At 46.3% G+C, this 19,821-nt stretch overlaps 1 protein-coding gene across 5 annotated transcripts in view; it reads left to right on the top strand.

Moving 5' to 3' along the window:
* The window catches only part of LOC147702005 (testis-expressed protein 47-like), a 223,648-nt gene that overhangs the window by 142,859 nt on the left and 60,968 nt on the right, over positions 1–19,821 (top strand). For all 5 annotated transcript variants that reach the window (XM_086930620.1, XM_086930621.1, XM_086930618.1 and 2 more), the window contains exon 2: positions 18,448–18,520. In XM_086930620.1, the coding sequence (XP_086786746.1) occupies positions 18,448–18,520 (73 nt within the window). The remainder of the gene's footprint in view (positions 1–18,447; positions 18,521–19,821) is intronic.

Genomic DNA, 19,821 nt, shown 5'->3' with positions numbered 1-19,821 from the left:
CAAATACGACTATTACGATCTTTGTTACGGACATAAGGCGGATGATCCTCAGCAGGACGCGCACGATTGTCTGCTCGATGCATACAGAGACAGGGTAACCCGTTATATATGTAGTGCGTTAGACCCTCAACGGATGTATAAACTGCTGAGGGTAGTTTAAGGGTTGTCAGATGAAAAGAAATATGTTCACCCTTCTATGGTTAAGATCATCACGGCGACACTCGCCGAAGCCCAACACGATCCCCATCCCGATTTAAAACTGCTGTGTATGCGGGCGGTGTGCACTGTTAAGGATAGAAAGATGATTGAAAGACTCATAGAAAGACGGGTATGTAAGCTGTATAAAAAAAATATAAGAATAAGGCCGCTGGCTCCTCGAAGACTGTTTTAAATAAAAAATGTCACACCTAAAGGACCTTGATAGCGTGTTTTTAGAATGAATGAAGTAGTAGAATGTTACACCTCGAGGTGACTAGGGTTTAAGCAGTTGTTACAAAGTTTACTATGAAAAACAAAAAAAATGTAAAATGCTTTCTGTTTATGATTTGTTAAGATTCACTATTTTTTTAATAAAATGTCCTTACGCAGAACAAGTGTCATTCATTGGCTGTGGTGTAGCCGTTGATATCATGCCGGGGGAGCTGTTAAGAAAACTTTATTACGATACAGGCGGTGTGGGCGGCTTGGGAAGCGCCGAAGCTCTATATAGAAGGGCTGTAGCTGAAAACAAACATGTGACAAGAGCCAAGGTCAAGACGTGGCTTTCAGGAGAAGAGGCGTATTCCCTCCACAAACCAGCCAGAAGGCGTTTTAAGAGACGCCCTACAATCGTTAATGCACAATTAGATTATCAGTGGCAGGCTGATATCATAAGCCTTCAAGATATAGCAAAACAGAACAACGGCGCCCAGTATATATTAACAGTCATAGACGTATTGTCCAAGTACGCCTACGCAGAAGCGTTACACGATAAAAGTGGTACGAGTGTCACAGCCGCTTTTAAAGACATCTTCGCTAGGGGCCGAATTCCCCAAAAACTACAAACAGACGCCGGCAAAGAATTCCTAAACAAGACATTTCAGAAATTTTTAAACCATCATGGTGTTCAACATTTTGTGACACACACGGAGGTAAAAGCGGCTGTTGTAGAGCGGTTTAACAGAACTTTAAAGTCTAAGATGTGGAGGTACTTTACGGCCAACAACACCTACAGATACGTGGATGTTCTTAAGGCTTTTTTAGATGTATATAATGCCAGTTATCACCGGACCATCAAAAGAGCCCCCGCAGAGGTGACTCCTAGTAATGTTTTAACTGTGTGGAGAACGGTGTACGGGCGCAACTTTGCAGCAAAGATCAAGAAGCCTATTTTTAAAAAAGGAGAGCACGTCAGGATTTCAAAATTGAAAGGCGTCTTCACGAAGGGGTACCAGCAGACATTTAGCGACGAGATATTTATAGTGGAAAGTGTGGAGCTCAAAGAGGGGCTGTATATTTACAGGTTAAAGGACTACGCTGGGGAAGAGGTATCGGGTATCTTCTACAAGGAAGAGCTACAGTCGGTACCGGATGATCCGAACCGCGTGTATAGGGTTGAAAAGGTTCTGAAAAGGCGGGGTCGAGGGGTTAACAGTGAGGCGTATGTCAAATGGAGGGGTTGGCCTGAGAAATTTAACAGTTGGGTGTTGGCCAGCTCTCTGAAGGGCGTGTGAGCTAAGGCCCTGTTACAAGCAGCTGAGAAGATGGAGACGAAGCCCTTTTATATCACTTTGCCTTCCAACTCTTCAAAGGGCATGTTCCCCGACAACCAGATTTCTAATTACATCGTGAAATTGGCAAAGCCGGTGGACCTGAAAGGGGATTGGGAGGTGGCCCTAACAGAAATACAATACCCTAGAACATGGAATACATTGACATCGAGCGAGGCAAAGTTTTTCATAAAGCGTGAGGACAATGTGAACATGCACGCCGGCATCCCGTTTGGCTACTACCCGTCAGTTGCAAGTGTTGTCGACGCCATCAACAAATCCATAGCAGCCCTCGAAGGATATGCCAATATTCAGCTGACGCTCGATCACGTCAGAAGGAAGGTGTTTCTTAAAGCCCCGACTAGAGGAACGTCGTTTAACTGCTCCGGTAAATTGAAAAGGATTTTAGGCACAGTGATGAATGCGGCTTCGAAAGGCCTGGCGGAACAGGATCTATCTTGTCCTGATATTAACGGAGGGTTCTATACGCTCTATGTATATAGCGATATAGTAGAGGCCCAGAGGATCGGCGATAGCTACTCGCCGCTGTTAAGATGGGTCCAGGTACAAGGTGAAAATAATGGGATGGTTAATATCCAGTTTCATAAACCCGACTACGTCGCAGTTTCTAAAAATCATTTTGACACTATTTCAATTATGATCTACGATGATCAGTCTGAGCCGGTGGGGTTTAAATACGGGAAAGTTATTGTCAAGCTTCATTTAAGACCGAGACGCGACAGCGGCTATTAAGCAGGCAACATGGTGGTCGTGAAAACATACGGTGACCCTTCTATGTACCGGGACTATTACAGAAACCAAGCCGGCTATGGAGGGCCTCCGTACTTTCAAGGATCACCGGTTAGTACGGGGCTGGTTTAGGGGGATTCTTCAGGAGTCTGTTTAGAAGAGCGATGCCATTCCTGAGAAGAGGCTATGAAATTGCAAAACCGCATATTAAGACGGCCGCTACGAGCATTGCCGGGGACGTGGTCGGTTCTGTTACATCGGCAGTTGCAGAGCGCATGAACAAGCAGCCGCAAGAAGGATCGGGGCTGGTGTACGCCCCGCGTGCGCGTGTTAAAAGGAAGCGGCGTGCGTCGAGCCGCAAGGGCCCGCCGGCCCCCTATAAAAAAAGAAGGAGCTCTTCAAAACGTCCTCAGAAAAGAAGAGCTCCAAGACGGAAGAGAGCTGTGAAGAAGAAGAGAGCCGCCTCTAAAGTAAATATTTTTTAGAAAAGCCTCGTAAACTAAACCATGGCCTTTGTACATTGCGCATCTGGCGAGTGCGCCAAATCCGAGTTAGACCTGTTCACTCTAAAACCAACGCAGACAAGCATCGAAAACAGCTTCCTCATGGAGGTATCGCCTTTAGCCGCATTGACGCCTCTGGCCCCTATGGAGTTTTATGTGTCGGGGTCCATGGATATGTATTTGGATCTCAACAACACGCTGCTGCATCTTGTGTGTAAAATCACGAAAGCGGATGGGTCCGACATCGCAGCAGCCGCTAAAGTGGCGACGATCGCTTACCCCATAGCTACAATGTTTAATCAGGTGGACATCACCCTGGGTGATCGGCTCATCACGCAGAACGATAACATGTACACCTACAGAGCCTACCTCGAGAGTATTCTAAACTACAGCAGCGACGCCCTTGACACACAGCTTTCAACGGGTCTCTTCTACAGGGATACACACTCCCAGTTTGAAATCACGGCTCTGGACGGCGCCAATAAGGGTTTTGTAAAAAGAGCGGGGCTGGCAGCAGGCAGTCGTAACTTTGACCTTCTGGGACGCATACATTCAGACCTATTCTTCCAAGATAAACTGCTCATCAACGGAATTGATCTTAAGATCAAGCTCACCCGCAACAAGGACGCATTCTGCCTCATCAACGGGGATGCGGAACAGTACAAACTGGACATACTGTCAGCGAGTCTGTTTGTAAAGAGAGTGAAAGTATCCCCGAGCGTCAGGCTAGCGCACGCCGACGCTTTACAAATATCAAACGCCAAGTACGCTGTGGAAAGAGTAGCTCTGAAGGTATTCAGCATCCCAGCAGGTACCCGCTTAACACAACAGCAGAACCTGTTTCTTGGGCAACTACCCAAACTCATCATTATCGGTTTTGTGGACAATACAGCCTTTAGCGGTACCTATGCCTCAAACCCCTTCAATTTTAAACACTACGGCATCAACTACGCAGCGTTGGTCCACGAGGGCAATGTGATTCCCGCAAAACCCTACACCCCCAGTTTTGTAACCTCCAACTACGTCAGGGAATATCAGGGGCTGGTTTCGATAACCGGGAAGCACCAGAGGGACTGCGGAGTGGCTGTGTCACGCGAAGGCTATGGGGCTGGATACACGCTGTTCGCGTTCGACCTGACCCCAGACCTGGAAGACGGCGATCATTACAACCTGGTCAAAAACGGAAATCTAAAAGCTGAAATACGATTCAGTAATCCTCTACCTACGAATGTGAACATGGTCGTATTCTCGGTATTCAACAGCATCATCCAGATCAACCACGCCAGACAGATTTTGTTTGACTATCTTTAATACATAGGCAAAATGGACACTGTGCAGATCCAGGACGTCTTAAGCAGGCATAAACACGCTAGGAAATACTTTTTAGGTGTTTTCCCTAGCGACGGGTTACCGTCTGAAATAGGGGTAGAAAGACCCCGAACCCTAGTCTTTAACACTGATCCTCACTACAAGGGTGGAACACATTGGGCGGCATTGTTTATAGAGAATGATCAGGTTATAGTGTTTGACAGCACAGCAGAGTTCCCAGAACACCGCCTATATACACAACCCATATTCAAGTTTGTTAAAAAAGAGGGTGGTGTATAATAAGGTGCGGATACAGGATACTACAGCCATGACATGCGGGGAACACTGTATTTATTTTATCTGTAAAATGTCAGAGGGTGTTTCGTTTAGAAATTTCTTAAATTTATATTCGAAGGACCTTGTTAACAACGACAGTATAGTTGTGAAATATGTAAAAGAAAACACCCGGGTATCTGTCAGACCTGTGAAAACCGAATATGTTGCTTGTCAAAATTGTAAGAGTTTATAACTTCTGTTTTTAATGATGAACGTCTAAAAATAAAAGACCATATCTGTTTAAAATCAAGCATTCAGTCTCTGTATTTTTATTGCTTATACATGCACCATAATTCAAAAGTTTTTTTTTTTTTAAAAATAGGAGCGGGAGCCGGTCTGAAAAGTTATAAAAGCGTTTATTACAAAAGGCCTGTAGGTTGAACATTACAATGACAAACTCTGGCGAATAAGCATAGGAAGAAAAAAATCAGATACGCTTATACACATAAACTGTAAATTTTTTAGTTAAAAACCATTAAGACTCAATCCAAGTACTGGTTTTGGACAAATGTCTTTTTCGCCGTACAGACGGCACCAAGGGGGTACTCCATGATGGGGATAGCAGAGGGGCGTCCGAGCCTGCAGGCGATGGAGGAAGGGGTGTCTTTAAATGTTCAAGCAGCCGTCGGTGTTCGTTATTGCCCACCAGCGTGGATGGAATGTTGAGTTCGGCAGCGGCTCGTAGAAACTGCTCCCAGCCGCGTGGGGTATTTTGAGGCGTCAGGATTCTGGGGTGTGTGAGACCTTTGACTAGATCATACATGTGCGACCCTACAATCGGCTGGCCCCTGTAGAGGAATTCTCCGCGATCATTCCAGGATGTCAGGTCTTTAGAAGCGGCTAGTTTACTCATCAACATTTGCGCAGCCCCTCGATGCCTTTGACTGATATTTCGCAAGAGGTCATCCACAAAGGTATCTGAGGGTGGCTCGGAGTCCGGCGGTTCTTGTAGGGGTTGAGGAGCATTCGTAGGGGCTGCTGGCTGCTCAGAGTCCGGGGTGTGTAGAGTTAGCGTGTTTTTCTCGGCATTCCACTGTTTGTAGTAGCTTAAAAAGTTTTTAAGACTGCTGGTGTAAAGATTGGCCTTGTCATAGGGGTTTAGATCTGTCCGATTCAATATAGCCTTACTTTCAGCATCCAACCATAGAGTCTCATTTCGGCGTATATCCCATACATTGTCCGCTGAAGAGCCCAGCTGTTCCATTTGTTGTTTAGGAACCAAATACATTTTTGTGGCGTGCTCCATCAGCGTGTCGGGAGGAGGCTTGTGATTACAGGTATAGCTATACGCAGCAAAGCGCCTATAAACCCTCCAGACTGTTTCACCAGCTTCTTCTTGGTACTGAGTGAGGCCCTTTTATTACTGAGCTTCTTGATAAGACCCTTCTTCTTCTTCAGAACCTGTAATTGCCCCCGTGATATAGGAACGTTGCCTTTTAGGGTATTTAGGGCTATTTCTGCAATGGCAGACACTAAGTCATCAGAAGCAGCGCACAGGATGGCCTTTCTGTGTTGGGGACTGGCTGTAACCAGCATTTTCAGGAGAGCGAAATTACGGCGTAGACGGTCCGACATGGTCAACACCTTGTATTATAAAGTCCTGGGTGTAAATGTCTCTAAAAGTCATCAAACCCTCTTTTTATAGGACCTGTTCTTGACCTTTGGCGTGTAAACTACGGGTAGCTCTGGGGGAAAAATATCAGCCCTCAATCTATAGTCTTCTAGAGTTTCATTTTTTAAGTCTACCAGTAGGTAACCGTGGGGCTTTGCTGTAGCGTCGTTAAAGGCTTCCATGAAGAAGTGGGTGTTTCCGGGGTACATCTGTTTAGCTATGACGGCTATTTGTTGTTTGTCCCGGGGGTTTTTAAATAAAACAAGATACGAAGCGCTGAGAGCTATAGATCTGCTGTTCTTACCCTTGTAAAACAAGTTCTGCACAATATAACAGATGCTGAGATTGCGATGATGTGAATATTGAGTAAACGCTCGCTCTAACTCCGGATGATCGCCCCCTTCACGCATAAGATCGTCGACAATTATCATGTTAACCTTGGCCGGTGGCAGTAACTCATCATCGTTGAGATTATCCGGGATACCCTCTATAAATCGGATATGGGGGAAACTGCGGGCCAGGGTTGCATAAAGCGGCTGCCAGCATGAATAAAGCCACACAATGTTATTAGGGGTCTGGGATAGAACAGATGCAGAGTTTTCTAAGAGCTTTTTTATAAAGTAGCTCTTACCGCAGTTTGAGGGCCCTGCTAACACGCAGGAGAACGGATGTTGTAACCGGGTGTCCATGTTAGGGGCCGGTTTGTCTCTCTAATGGGGTCTAATAGCCGCACGGCAGTGTTTTATAGCCGGTGGTCAGGACCCTTTTATCAAAAACAACGCGTAAGGTTTTATGTAGGGGCTGTGTTGTAATTTCCCACTTCTTTTTGGATCTGACTATGCACGGCTGGTTCACAACTATGGTTTTAGCATTTTCGCAATTGTCTGATGCCGCGTATTCGTGCACCAGATTCTTTAGACTGTCGAAATTGATTTTTAGGGTGTTGTTGACGTTTAGGGTTATGCCTTTGACCTTCATACACACTTTGTTCTTGTTTGTCCGGTATGAGTATGATTTAGGCCCGGATGGGGCATATTCTATTATATGCTCATCCTTATCGAGCTCGCTGGTCAAATTACCAAGATAATCTCCAAGGGGCGGGTCTTCATCCCCCGGCTTACTCACAAAAATTACAGAGTCGGTATCGTGATACAAACAACGGTCCTGGAGTTTATCCATAACCCTGTAAAGCTCTAGACGGGCGTGGGTGAAGCTTGCTATGAAGATGTTTACGTTGTTACACGTTGTGGGGTATGCTTTTGTGTATTTCCAGCATAGTGCCGCGGTATCGTCGTCGATAAACTCGCAGCTGGACACCTCGTAACAAGGGGCAAAGAGGTACTTAAACAGTTCGTCAGGATCTGTTATTAAGGTTGTGTTTGACATATTTGTACGCTGAGCGAATTTTCCCCATAAGGAATTAAGACAGAGCTTGGCTAACTGTCGCCGGGCGGGGTTGACCTCTATCAAATGGGGCCGTAACTGGATACCCTCGTGAAGGTAGTAGTCATCGATGTACTTCTGTTTTGCATCCTGACTGGTACACCATTCAGGATACCCCGAGGCTTCCTGTTTGTCTCTGAGAAACAGATTAATGTACGGAGCAAAGAGTTGTGTAGAGGTCCTCTTAAAATGCCACACCTCGTGGATCCTCCCGAGCCTGTAACCTTTCTCTAAGGCAGCTTCTACCTCGATGCTGCACCATGTCCCTGCGAGCATCCTTTGTTCTTCGGTGTGCCCGCAATCACCAGCCTCTTTAAACACAGCACATGTTCGACAGAGGGGGAACATCAGTTTACCATCGACTCTGTATGGTAACACAGGAAAGTAAAGCTGTCTTGGAGGATAGATTTCACATTTGACTAGCCCAAAGTATTCGGATATGGGCTTAAAATCTCTATAGATGATGGTTGGGTGTCCTAAGGGGTATACCTTCATCTTGTTCACAAACGGGTACAGACTGGTGAAATCGTAGTAGTGTATTTTCTCACCATCACCCGCTGCCCTGTACAATTGTATGGCATTTGTACGACCGCCGAATAAGGCGTCGCGAGGTTCCAGGGGTTCGGGTAAAGCATGAGTCTGTATGAAAGAACAGAGCTCGGTGTCGGTTGCTAGCATCTCTAACCATTCGTGCTCCCAAATAGACCTCATAGCATAGCCACATTTTTCAACATACTGGGCCTTCAACAGGGTACGCCTGTGTAAGTGTTCAAATCTGGCACCCAACAATTTGTTAAACTCATGCGGCTTGTAACAACGGGGGCAGCCGTGGTAAAAACAGCCGTTGTATTCGAATGCCGTCGGCACTCCCTTAATTTCAGCGTACCCGTCCAGGTAGTAGGGCCCCACACGTCGTACACCGCCCTGTAAGGCGTGTTGAATCTGTATGCCTTCCTTCTCAGAGACGTACATGAGCCATCGGATAGAGGGTGTTGAATAGCGTTTCTGTTTGCCGTTATAGAGATCTGGAGGGACTAGAGCGATACTTTCTGGTTTTAAAAACATGTTTTTGTAAATGGACATACACATGGAGGCCAGTGTGATGTTTTGAAAAGGGTCGATGTATTCGATCTCCTTTGACGCCTGATCCTTCTTGGATTTCAAGGCCTTGCTTTTTTTTACCGTTTTAGACTTCTTGGATGTCATAGCTCTGACCGTCGTTGGTCTTTGAGACTTCTTTGGTTTTAACCGCTTGACTTTCTTAGTCATCTCCACCACAACATCTCTGAAGAGGTTGCACGCTTGTCGCAGGATCATTACATCCGCCTGGCAATAAGCTTTCAACTCTGTTTTAAAATGAAACTCCTTTTCACGGTTTTCAGAGTACCATTGTTGAAAGTTCTCTTTCTCGGCAGGCAACATGTATTCAACCCCGTAACTGTCAGGAGGGGGCATGGGACCCACATAATCCTGGTTAGCCCAGGTATTAAAAAATTGTGGAAAATATCCTTTACACCCTGGGAATCCAAAGGCTTTTGGAAGCTTGCTCAGTTTCATGGGTAGAAAATTCAAGGTGTCTATAAATCTTATTTGCAACTGTGTGGCTGTTAACATCATCAGCTTGGAACCCTGAGTGATGAGGTCTACTTGTACCTTTTCACGAATCATATTTTGCAAAATAAAGAATGAGTCGTAGGCTTTTGAATTGTGGGCCAGCATGGTGTAGCCTTTGAATTCTGTTTGAATGAAGGTGTTAAGGAAATCACCAACGCACGTTCTACCTTCAAACTCCCAGCTGTCGGCGGAAGTTAGATGGTGGGCGTAAATATAGTTAGGCTGGTGTACTCCCGTCTCCTGCGTGCACTCTATATCAAACACGATGTATGCTTCGGTCTTGGTCTGGGGTCTGGCTTTAACTAGGTAGCACTGATGGTTGGTACCAGCATCAAAAGACACGCGACACCTGGGGCATTTCATACCCCTGCATTTGTGATCATCAGGCACATACCGGCCACACTCAAAACAATCCATTTTAGGGCTGCATCTAGCAGCTTTCCTATGGATGTTCAAACAGTCTTGAGAGCGACAAAACATCTTACAGGTGCGACACTTCGCCTTCAGGACAGCGTCTTCGACGCAACCATCCCTCTGGCACATCTTACAATGCATTTCACACTGATGACGTTCCGTGTTGCTGTAAATGTGGTCGCAATGTGTACACACGTATCGGGCGCCCAGAAAACCTTTAAGGTTCAAGATGCCGTAAAAGTGGTTATCATGGTGAAGGACATATACAGTCTTGTGCCCCACACGGGTCCCGGTTGTAAAATACTTCCAAGAGCCGTTGTGATAAAGAACTTTCACGGTCACCGAGAAATAGTTTTCAAATAGACTGATGTCCCCAAAACCAACCAGACGGTCTGGAGGTATTTCAAGAACCTTATGGGCTTCAGACGCTCTTGCCAGGATGACAGCGTCGGGGGTGTCGCGCCCCATCAACAACCCAGCGATGCTGGCCGCAAGACAAGTGTTGGTTGAATTATTGTTAAAGTCGAGCAGCCAGCGCTGCTTCTTACCTATTATCTTGCTGTATAGAACGCTCTTTAAAGGGCGTGAAACACCCCCCTCACGACCCCGTACAATGAGGGCTACGACTCTGAAAGTGCCAAAGGCGACTAGTTCCGCATTGCTCCGTAAAAGCCGCTCCAGGTTTTCTAAAAAGTCTACGGCGTCAAACACATCTCGCGCTGCCCTTCTGGTGAACAGCGGACTATCAAAACCCTGCCCCTGGAAACGTAGCTGGAAAAAATCATTGGGCCCCACATCGCGTAACAACCTTTCAATGAGCGCTTGCACCGCCTGATGTATAGCAAAAACCCCTTGTTCGGTGGACGTTATTAGGTGTAGGTTAGCAAACCTAAACTCTTCGTAGTGCTCGGTGGCCCTAAATCTCTCCACATTACGCCTGTAGCTTCTAACGCTCTCTAAAAAGACAATCTCTGAATCCTCATCTTGAGGGGGTTGACTTTCTGGGGAGCTTGTTGCGGTATCATTTTGAGGGTCCTGGTTTAGTAGGGGGTCTTGTTGTCTTTTAAAGCGTCTTGTAGCACACATTCTGGCTTTCTTTAGCTTCCTGATTAAACACCGGCGTTGTTTAGCGCTATTGGCCCACTTTTGTTTTTTATGGGGCTCTGCTTTTCTAGGGGCCAGACCCCTGCCTATCTGTGCAGTATGTACAGCACCTCTGTGTGGAGTGTTCCTTGAGGCCTCTGTTATAGGGCCATGCAAAGATGCCTCTAAGGGTTCCGGTTGGGGTTGTGTTGGTGTTCTAACATCAAAACCCTTCAACCTGCCTTCCCTGGGGCTGTCCTCTCCCGGACCTGTGCTCTGGTGTATGGCCGGTATCGCGGTATATGACTCGGACTTGGCTTTTGAAACAGCATGCCTCTGTTTGCTGTGTTCTATGCACTTTTTATGCCCACGTAAGCGTAGGAAACGAAGGGATTTTGTTAGAATGGTTTGTACCTTACGGGTATATTTTGAGGTGTGTATTTTACTAACACCGGGGGCCTGTCGTTTCTTTAGGAGCTGTCGTCGTCCTAGTCACGGTTGTATAGTCCCTATGTCTGATCCTGCTTCCTGACAAGTTTGGAGGATTACTCTTTTACAGAGGTCAACCCTTTGCAATATCTTCTGCTGTGCCGCAGCCATGGATATGTCACAGCTACCCCCCAAGCCCCATTTTAAGGTTGCGGTGACCGCTTGGCGCTTTAGTTTTCTGACAGCCAATTGTATATCCTTTACATACGCATCTAGTACCGGCTTTGGATTTATAGAGTCATATTTTGGAGGGTTTGGGGTGAATACATGTGTTGTGTGTGTAGCAACCTCTACAACGCCAGGGGTCTCTATAGTGTTTTCAAAACCCCCACCATTCTGTAACTGCGGGCCTGGGGGAATCATGGAAACAGGGTCCCAGTGCGAACACCCCGGGGCATCTGGGGACGGGATCATACTAAATACCCCCTCCATACTCTGATTGGACCATTCGCCCTCCCCGGTACTAGCAGCAGTGTATATTGCCGGGGATGTCGCGGGGCTGGTTGGGTCGTAAACGCCCGGAGGTGGTATAGGGGACATAAGAAGGGGTGCGTTTAATTGACTGTCGCAATAATCAAGAACGCCACAAGCTAAGGCCATATTGTGCAAAACCCCATTGCTGGTGTTAGAAGGGCTCGCGTACGCTGCTTCTGATGTTCCCTCAAGACCGTCTACCGTTCCACCTAAGGGGCTACCCTTTTCAGACACTTTGTCCTTAAAAACGGATGGGACGACTATCATAGTTTTTAGGTTTTGGTCTCGGGGACACGCCTCTGTATGACTCTTTAGTTTGTTTGAAACTCCCGAAGGTTTCATAGGAGGATCAGAGGTCTGAGGTGTAACAGGTGTGCTTAAGGGGACCTCAGGTGTTTCTACTTCTGCCGCATCTAACCTCTGCTTATTCTTAAGATATTTTCTTGAAAGCCTGCTGACTTTAGGGGCTTGTGGTTGTAACAAAGTTCCCGCAACAGGCGTCGCTGTCGATGGGTCCTTAGAGAGCCCCGTTGTAGTGGGTTCGCTCCCCTGCTTAACAGCATTTTTTAAAGATAGATCTACAGGAGGCGTCGGGGGTTCAGAAGCCACAGGTTTCTTGCTGAGGTCTAAGGGACCTTGTTGGGACATATAACCGCCCTTCTTCTTGAGGTTTATGTGCCCGGTATGGGGTATGGGTTTCAGCTGCTTTTTGTTAAGGGCAGGCCTGGTTGTGATGAGCTTCCCCTTTGAGGCCTTGAGAGGTTTCTGATCCGCTGAGGGGTTTTTACACAAGCTGGGCTTTACAGCGGCTGGGGTTGTGAGCCCTACTCCACGGTTGACACCCCCCTCTGGTAAAATAGGCAGTCCTGTAAAAGGCTTCAACAGTTTGGTGGTGGGCTTGATTTTGCATTTCTGAGATGTACCTGTTGGCTGGTGTATATGGCGGTAATAAGAACAGAGTTTATCCTGGCGAACACGCCTACTCACACCTTTCGCCGTAGGCCCCTTGTTCAGAACGATCTTTGTGATATCCGCCAACGGCTTCGTAGCTCTCTTAGCCTTATGAGTATCAGCTCCGCTGTTCTTTTGAGCTGCTCCTAGAAATGTAAAATAAAAAATATATATATTAGAAACACGCATGAATCTTGTATAAGATGCTTACACTACCCTCCGCAGGACCCCGGTACTCTAAGTCTGAGACCCCCTTGATTTTGAGAGACCGCCGCAGGACCCTGGTACTCTTGTCTGAGACCCCTTGGTTTTGAGAGAATAAAACTCAGAGAGTTCTTTTTTTGTTTCACACCCTTTTGTAAAAACACACCTTTTAGAGGCCTTTTCCCAGATCCTTTCATTTTCGCGGGTCCATCTTTAGATGATGTAGCTTTCCTTTTCACAGGTGTTTCTTTTGGACGTTGGGACGACTCTTGCACAATCACAATGTCCTGGCGCGGCTCAGGGGGCCCTGTAAAGAAAAAATAATCACAGTTGTAGTATAAGCCAGACCTTAGCAGACCCCGCTGAGGTGCGTTCCTATAGTTCACACTTGCTTTTATTTTAGGGGGTACTAGGCCCTCCTCCCGGGTCTTAAACCTCTGAAAACCACCCCCTTTTGATTTACCTGTAGGAAGGGGATTAGCCTGTGCACTCGGCGACGCGTCTTGAGCCACGGGTATGCGCTGCAGATCGTCAAGAATCCTCTGTAGTTCGGGAGTCAGACCTATAAAAAGTATACACATGTGAGAACACATTAGGAATGCAGGGCTTCTAAGATACAAGGGTGTGCAGTAACGCGGAAGTAAGAATCTCTAAGTGCATATACCTGTCTCTATGGTTTGCATTTGCGAGTCTGTGAGGATTAATTCCTCCAGGTCCGAGTCTGTGAGGGTTAATACAGGCAGGTCCGAGTCTATGAGGGGTAATACAGGCAGGTCCGAGTCTGTGAGGGTTAATACAGCCAGGTCTTGTGGCTAGTGGTAAATATATAAAATGCAAAATAAAAAAAATTTAAAAAAAGAACAGGGATGCTTTAAAACACACCTCATAAACACAACGTTACAGGTACAAACATTATAGAAAAACACATATCACACCATGAAGATCAACACACGAGTATTAGTGCTTACTTATGGGTGGCTGCATAAAATAAACATCCAACGACTTAGGCGTGTATATAATATTGAAGTAAAAAGCAACCAATTGAAACACCCTGCATAGGCCTTCAAAACTGACTAGGAAATTCTGCTCTTACTAAAGGTTCTACCATTTATGACATTATTAGCCTTCTACATGTGCTCGGGACTCTGTTGTAACATGCACACGTTATTTTTTCACATGTAACATTGTGTTTGCTACCTCATACATTCTGGTGTCTATAGATACTTGCACAAGTGCCACTATTCCTAGTGCACCATAACGTAAGCAGCATGTTGCATGGCATTGCGTGATACCCAATTTATTGCAGTATTATCCCGCTACATGTACTTTGTACGCTGTTTGTAACCTGCACACATGTAACTTTTTTTTTTCCCCCTTCTGTAATACCCCACAGGTGGCGCTGTTTTGTATTTTGTTTGCTCACGCTTGTCACTATTACTTCATTCCGTGTAACGTTTGCTTTTGTATTTTACGCACTTGTAATGTTCTCATGCACCCTTTTTGTTCCTTTTATGAAGCGCTCTGACACCTTCGGGTAAAGTCGGCGCCATATAAAATGCCCGGGAGTAAATTAAGGAATCCCCACACATTTCCCCTCCGGCACTGTTGCGGTAAGGCCCGGCCCCTCCAGGGACATCCTCGGGACTCCCCTGATGTCACTGGAGGGGCGGGCCCTACCGCAGCAGTCCCGGCGGGGAAAACACCATGAAGCCACCATCGTGGGAACCTTGAAACCGCCGCTATCCGCCCCAACCACCAGAGCTGCACCTTCCTCAAGCGTGCATACCGGCGAAAACCGCCGCTATCCACCCCAGCCAACCTTGCGCCCCAGCAGCCCCCACAGCCGCCGAGCAGAACCCGGAGCCCTCATGGAACACCGCGGGCTCCGGGGCTTCAATTTTTAAAAACGATGCCACATCTCCAAACTCGGGCACAGGAGCCCGCCAACGTCGCAGCGCAGACCCACCGGAGCTCCGCATGGAGCACAGGGGCTCCGGTGGGGCTTCAATGTTTAAAAAACCGTGGCCTGGAGCCCAAGCGCACCACCTTCGGAGTCCCACACCCCGCCACTCAAACCCTGGAGCCGCATGGAGCACCGCGGACTCCGGGGATTTATTTATGATTTTTTAAAATGGGACATCGCACCCCCAGGTGCCGACGGAGTCCCAACCCTGCTGCACAGACCCACCGGAGCTCCGCTTGGAGCAGCTCGGGCTCCGGTGGGGTTTCAATTTAAAAAGGGGCCTAGAGCCCAAGCGTACCACCCCTGGAGTCCCAACACCCCGCCACTCAGACCCTGGAGCCCGCATGGAGCACCGCGGACTCCGGGACTTATTTATTTATTTATTATTTTTTATATGGGGCATCGCACCCCCAGGTGCCGACGGAGTCCCAACCCTGCTGCACAGACCCACCGGAGCTCCGCTTGGAGCAGCTCGGACTCCGGTGGGGTTTCAATTTAAAAACGGGGCCTGGAGCCCACCAAACCAGCCTCAACACCCCGGAGCCCCCAGGCATGGAGCACCACGGGTCTCCGGGGTTTCATAAGCATTAAAAATTCGGCCACCTTGGGGCGCAGGAGCCCGGAATCCCTGACATGGAAGACCACGGGTTCAGGGAGCATTATTTTATTTTTTTTTAAAACGGGGGCCTCACGCCCCACCACGGACGGGACACACTGCCTCAGGGGTCAAGGCGGCCCCACTACCACGCCACAAGCCCCCTGAGCCGGGCATGGAGCCCCAATGGGCTCGGGGAGCATTATTTTATTTTTTAAAAACGAGTGGCCTCACGCTCCAACACCTGCCATGGTGCTCAGGAGCCTCCGGCAATGCCATACACCAACACCATGACTACTCTGTGAAACCTGACGCCCTCCCTACGCCTGTGCAGAGCCCCTGCCCCTGATGGTGAGTACCAACATGTGTTATTTAATTTATTTGTAAAACAGTGTTTGTATTTGTACGGCATTAATATCACACGTGAGGCATGCTTCTATACAGGGTTAAAGACGTTAGCTTTTCTAGGTATTCACTCTTTAAATGCACCCCTAAAGCACATCACACTGTGTTTAAAAATAAAAGGACGCATTGTTCACCTTAAACATTCTACCAACCCTCATTTAACATTACTTAAAAACAGCGTAAACACCAACATACACAGCGTTAAACACCCCATAAAAAATACAACATTGATCACATTAAATACAACCCCTCTTTGCACCGTCAGCATTACCCTTAAACAACATAGCACCCAAACCCATACTTAATTGCAACACTTTGAACACCTTCCTATACAGTTCTAAAACCCTTTAAAAATACAACTCTGTTCACTTAAATACATTCCCCACCAATACATAAAATATCCCTTAAGCACCCACCACTAATCCGGCCCTTATTTATTTACCTCCCGTAAGTTGTCGCACGCAGCGTTGATCTGTGACAAGTTGCTCTGCGCCATTGGGGCCTTTAATCTTCAGGAGTGATGTGTCTGTGTAGCAGGACAGTCCACGCACGCACTTTGTTCAGAGGTGCTTTGAAGGGTTGCTTCTGAGGGACCCCTGAAGTATACTTTTTTATACATGTACGGATCTGCTAATTGGAGGGCCGGCCCCCCTTTACTGATAGGGTGTGCTTAGAAACTTGTAGTACGGTTCATTAAGGGTAATAGAACATTGTAGTGCTGATCATTATTGGTAACCGTTTTCTGACCATTGGCTTGATTTGCTAGCTGACGTTTTAAACTTTGACAACTGTTAATTAAACCTCCGGCCTGCTGCAGGATGAGCTCAGACAGAAGTTTTAGGGGTCCGGCATACTGATTGGAAGGGCGCCATCCATCCCGGCTGAGACTATTTAGAATGTTTTCCGCCCATCGCCTTCTTTTTGTTATGTGTTATCTTGTCCTGTTGACTGATGTTAATTAAAACTCCTCATCGGGTACTTAAACCTCCGGCCTGAGGCCTGATTTTTGGGGCTGGGCTCAGACTGAAGCTTTTAGGGAAATGTTGTATGACATGTGAGTATCATTATTGCGTCCATTTCTGACCAGTGCATTGTTTTTTGCTCAAGACACACTTCGCCACTTGACATTTGTTAATTAAACCCACAGGCCAGGCCGTCTAATCACCTATGTTAAGGACTCGTGCTCCCGGGCAAGATGGCTTGCTGTTTTATAAACAAGCCTATACAAATTAAGGCTCGGGCTAAGCTTGGGACTTGCTGATTAGTTTTCCTGTTCTCAATGCAATGGTAGATGGCCTTTTGTTCAGGTGCTTTCATGCTGTGACTTTTGTTCCTAGGTTTTACTTTGTGGTTTGTGAGCCTAATGGGTTGTCTTCTGGCCCCAGCTACGGACAGGCCGCATTTCAAATTGGAACATGCTTCTAAAGAAAGACCCTTTTAAAAAAACCCTCTGCACCGTAAACCATTGTTAGACATCTTTGATGCCCCTGGTCCGGAAATTAGGGTATGCTTGCATAGACACCAACTGGCACAGCCCTGCAGCTCGTGTTTTTTAAACAGGCCCTTACATTTCTCTCTTACATGAAATTAGGGTATGCTTGCGTAGACACCGACTGGCACAGCCCTGCAGCTCGTGTTTTTTTAAACAGGCCCTTACATTTCTCTCTTACATGAATACACCATAAATGACCTGCTAAGCAATCCAGGCTTCACCATGCGCTCGGCGCTCACACGTGGACACAAAACCCAGGGCCTCACCCTTTGTATTTCCAGGGGACTTGAGGCATGTCACATTTAAGGACAAGCATCTTTTTTCCAATCATGCATGCAACTTTTTCCGGACAAACCATACACTTTTTTTTTTCCCTGCTGCACCCTTTGTATTTCCAGGGGGCTTGAGGCATGTCACATTTAAAGACACACACATTTTTCCGGTCAACCATGTCACTTTTTCCGGACAAACCACACACTTTTTCCTGCCACACTGAGGGGGTGCGAGGGCCCTGGGGGGCAGCTGTCACTTTTCCGGTCATGAATGGGGATGAAAGGTATCAGCCCTTTCTACTCACAGTGAATTGAACCAATCTCAGTTTCTTGGTCAGATCAAGAAATTATCTCTACTTGTGTTCCCCCAGGACGTCACCAGCCCAAGCTGAAGGACATCATTGAGCTCATTCACAAACAAAGTCTTCAAACAGCTCCAGGCAGAGAATGTTGAAACCTTACTCAAACCTTCTTCGTCTATAATTTAGAGAAACCTTTTACATTTTACAATATATCTATCATTGAGAGCACCAAAACAACTTCAAGTGATGAAGTTCAGACAGGAGCTCTAAGTTATCACGTCTAAGAGCGCGTTTATTGAGTTGCTGGTGCTAGAATGCCTCAAATATTCCTGGGTAAGGAACAGGCTCCTGCAACAGGACAGCAACTAAGTGCACAGAGGAATTAATTTTTCACCAAGATTGACAATTATAACTGTTTCCAGGTTGTAATTTTATGCATAGCATCTTTTTCTCCAACTAAAATCTGATTTTGTTTCAATTGCGGTTTAGAAATCACTTCTTCACCGACTGGTCTTCCTGGCTAAGATCTCCCCAGAGCTTGCAGATAAAAGAGATTTGGGAGGTAAATATTTGATGTATGATGCATAGGAGTAATGGCTCTTGGATAAGGAGCGGAGAGAGGGTTAATTATATACATGACACTTTTTTTATTATATGTGATGCTGGTGTATGACACCTCAAAGTGCTTTCAGTTTCTGCATGCAAGGGGAACTGGGTTACAAGGAAATAAATGTATGTGTCCAGAGTATAGTCGAATGTGTAGCAGGGATAACAATTCTGGTCTCTGGCAGGCAGCTTTGCCACCAAAGCACACCTTCTGCATGAAGTATTTTCATTGACTAATATCCCTCACTCCTTTTCCTTCTGCCCATCGTCGTTTATGGGTAGCGCTCAGAAAGGTGGATTGAGTGTAGCTATTGAGTGGAGATGTTAACAATCCGGTCTTATAAAAAAACCTGAAACAAATCAATGGTTCATTGTTACTTTTCAGTGGTCCGTTGAGTGGCAGGTGTGGGATGAGTCCTAGTCTATTCTGTTTACAGCAAGGGTGTCCCAGGCAAGCTTGAAGTTCCTCGCTGTTGCAGGGAACTGGCACAGGGCACACAACCTTGGACAAATTATGCACTCATCCGAAAACTCAAAAGACTCTCACATTTTATATTACCTAGATCGTCAAGATCACTGGAATTTCATTGGCTCAGTGGTTTCGGCCTATTGTGCCCCATCTGACCTTTTCCACTCCAACCAACGTGTGTGTCTGTTACAATACCTTGCTGCCATTTCTTAACTCACATCCTTTGAAGTAGGTTTTTCTTTGTAATTGGGGCAGGCTGTTGTACTTATGTATTTGCAAAAAATCGGTCATTAGTAACAATCTTATTGAATAAAATAAGGGAGAGATTTGTTACATTTAATAGACCCTCAGAGCATTTTCTGAAACCTTTTGATAAAGCTGAAAGTTGGTTCCTATTTCGCATTATCTAGTCCTTTTTTCAGGTATTTCTCTGGAATACTAATTCTTTCCTGTAGAGTAGGGCACAAATAAGTGGAACACTGGCTTTGCAAGTTTCAATAAAGGCATCTATGGTCCCCCTTTTATGTATGTTTTATTTTTAAAGGATTTCTGGAGGTAAAATTAACATCGTACTAAACATCTAACCGTCTGGGCTTGCTGCCAAATCTAGAGGCAGGTGAAATCAAAATTTCAGCTGCAAATTTTTCAAACTGTGCACTTTGCGAAGGTTGAAAAGCTTTGTAAACATCACAAGATTTGCTTGCTGAAGAAGTTGCTTGGAGTAACTTATTTTGCAGGACAATTCTTCTTGTAAAGTTGAGTCATTGCAGAGATTGTTTTCCGCAAAA

This window comes from Lissotriton vulgaris, chromosome 7, assembly GCF_964263255.1.
Source record: "Lissotriton vulgaris chromosome 7, aLisVul1.2, whole genome shotgun sequence".
Taxonomy (NCBI): Eukaryota; Metazoa; Chordata; class Amphibia; order Caudata; family Salamandridae; genus Lissotriton; species Lissotriton vulgaris.
The sequence above is the reverse complement of the archived record's forward strand: the minus strand, read 5'-3'. Positions and strand labels throughout refer to the sequence as shown.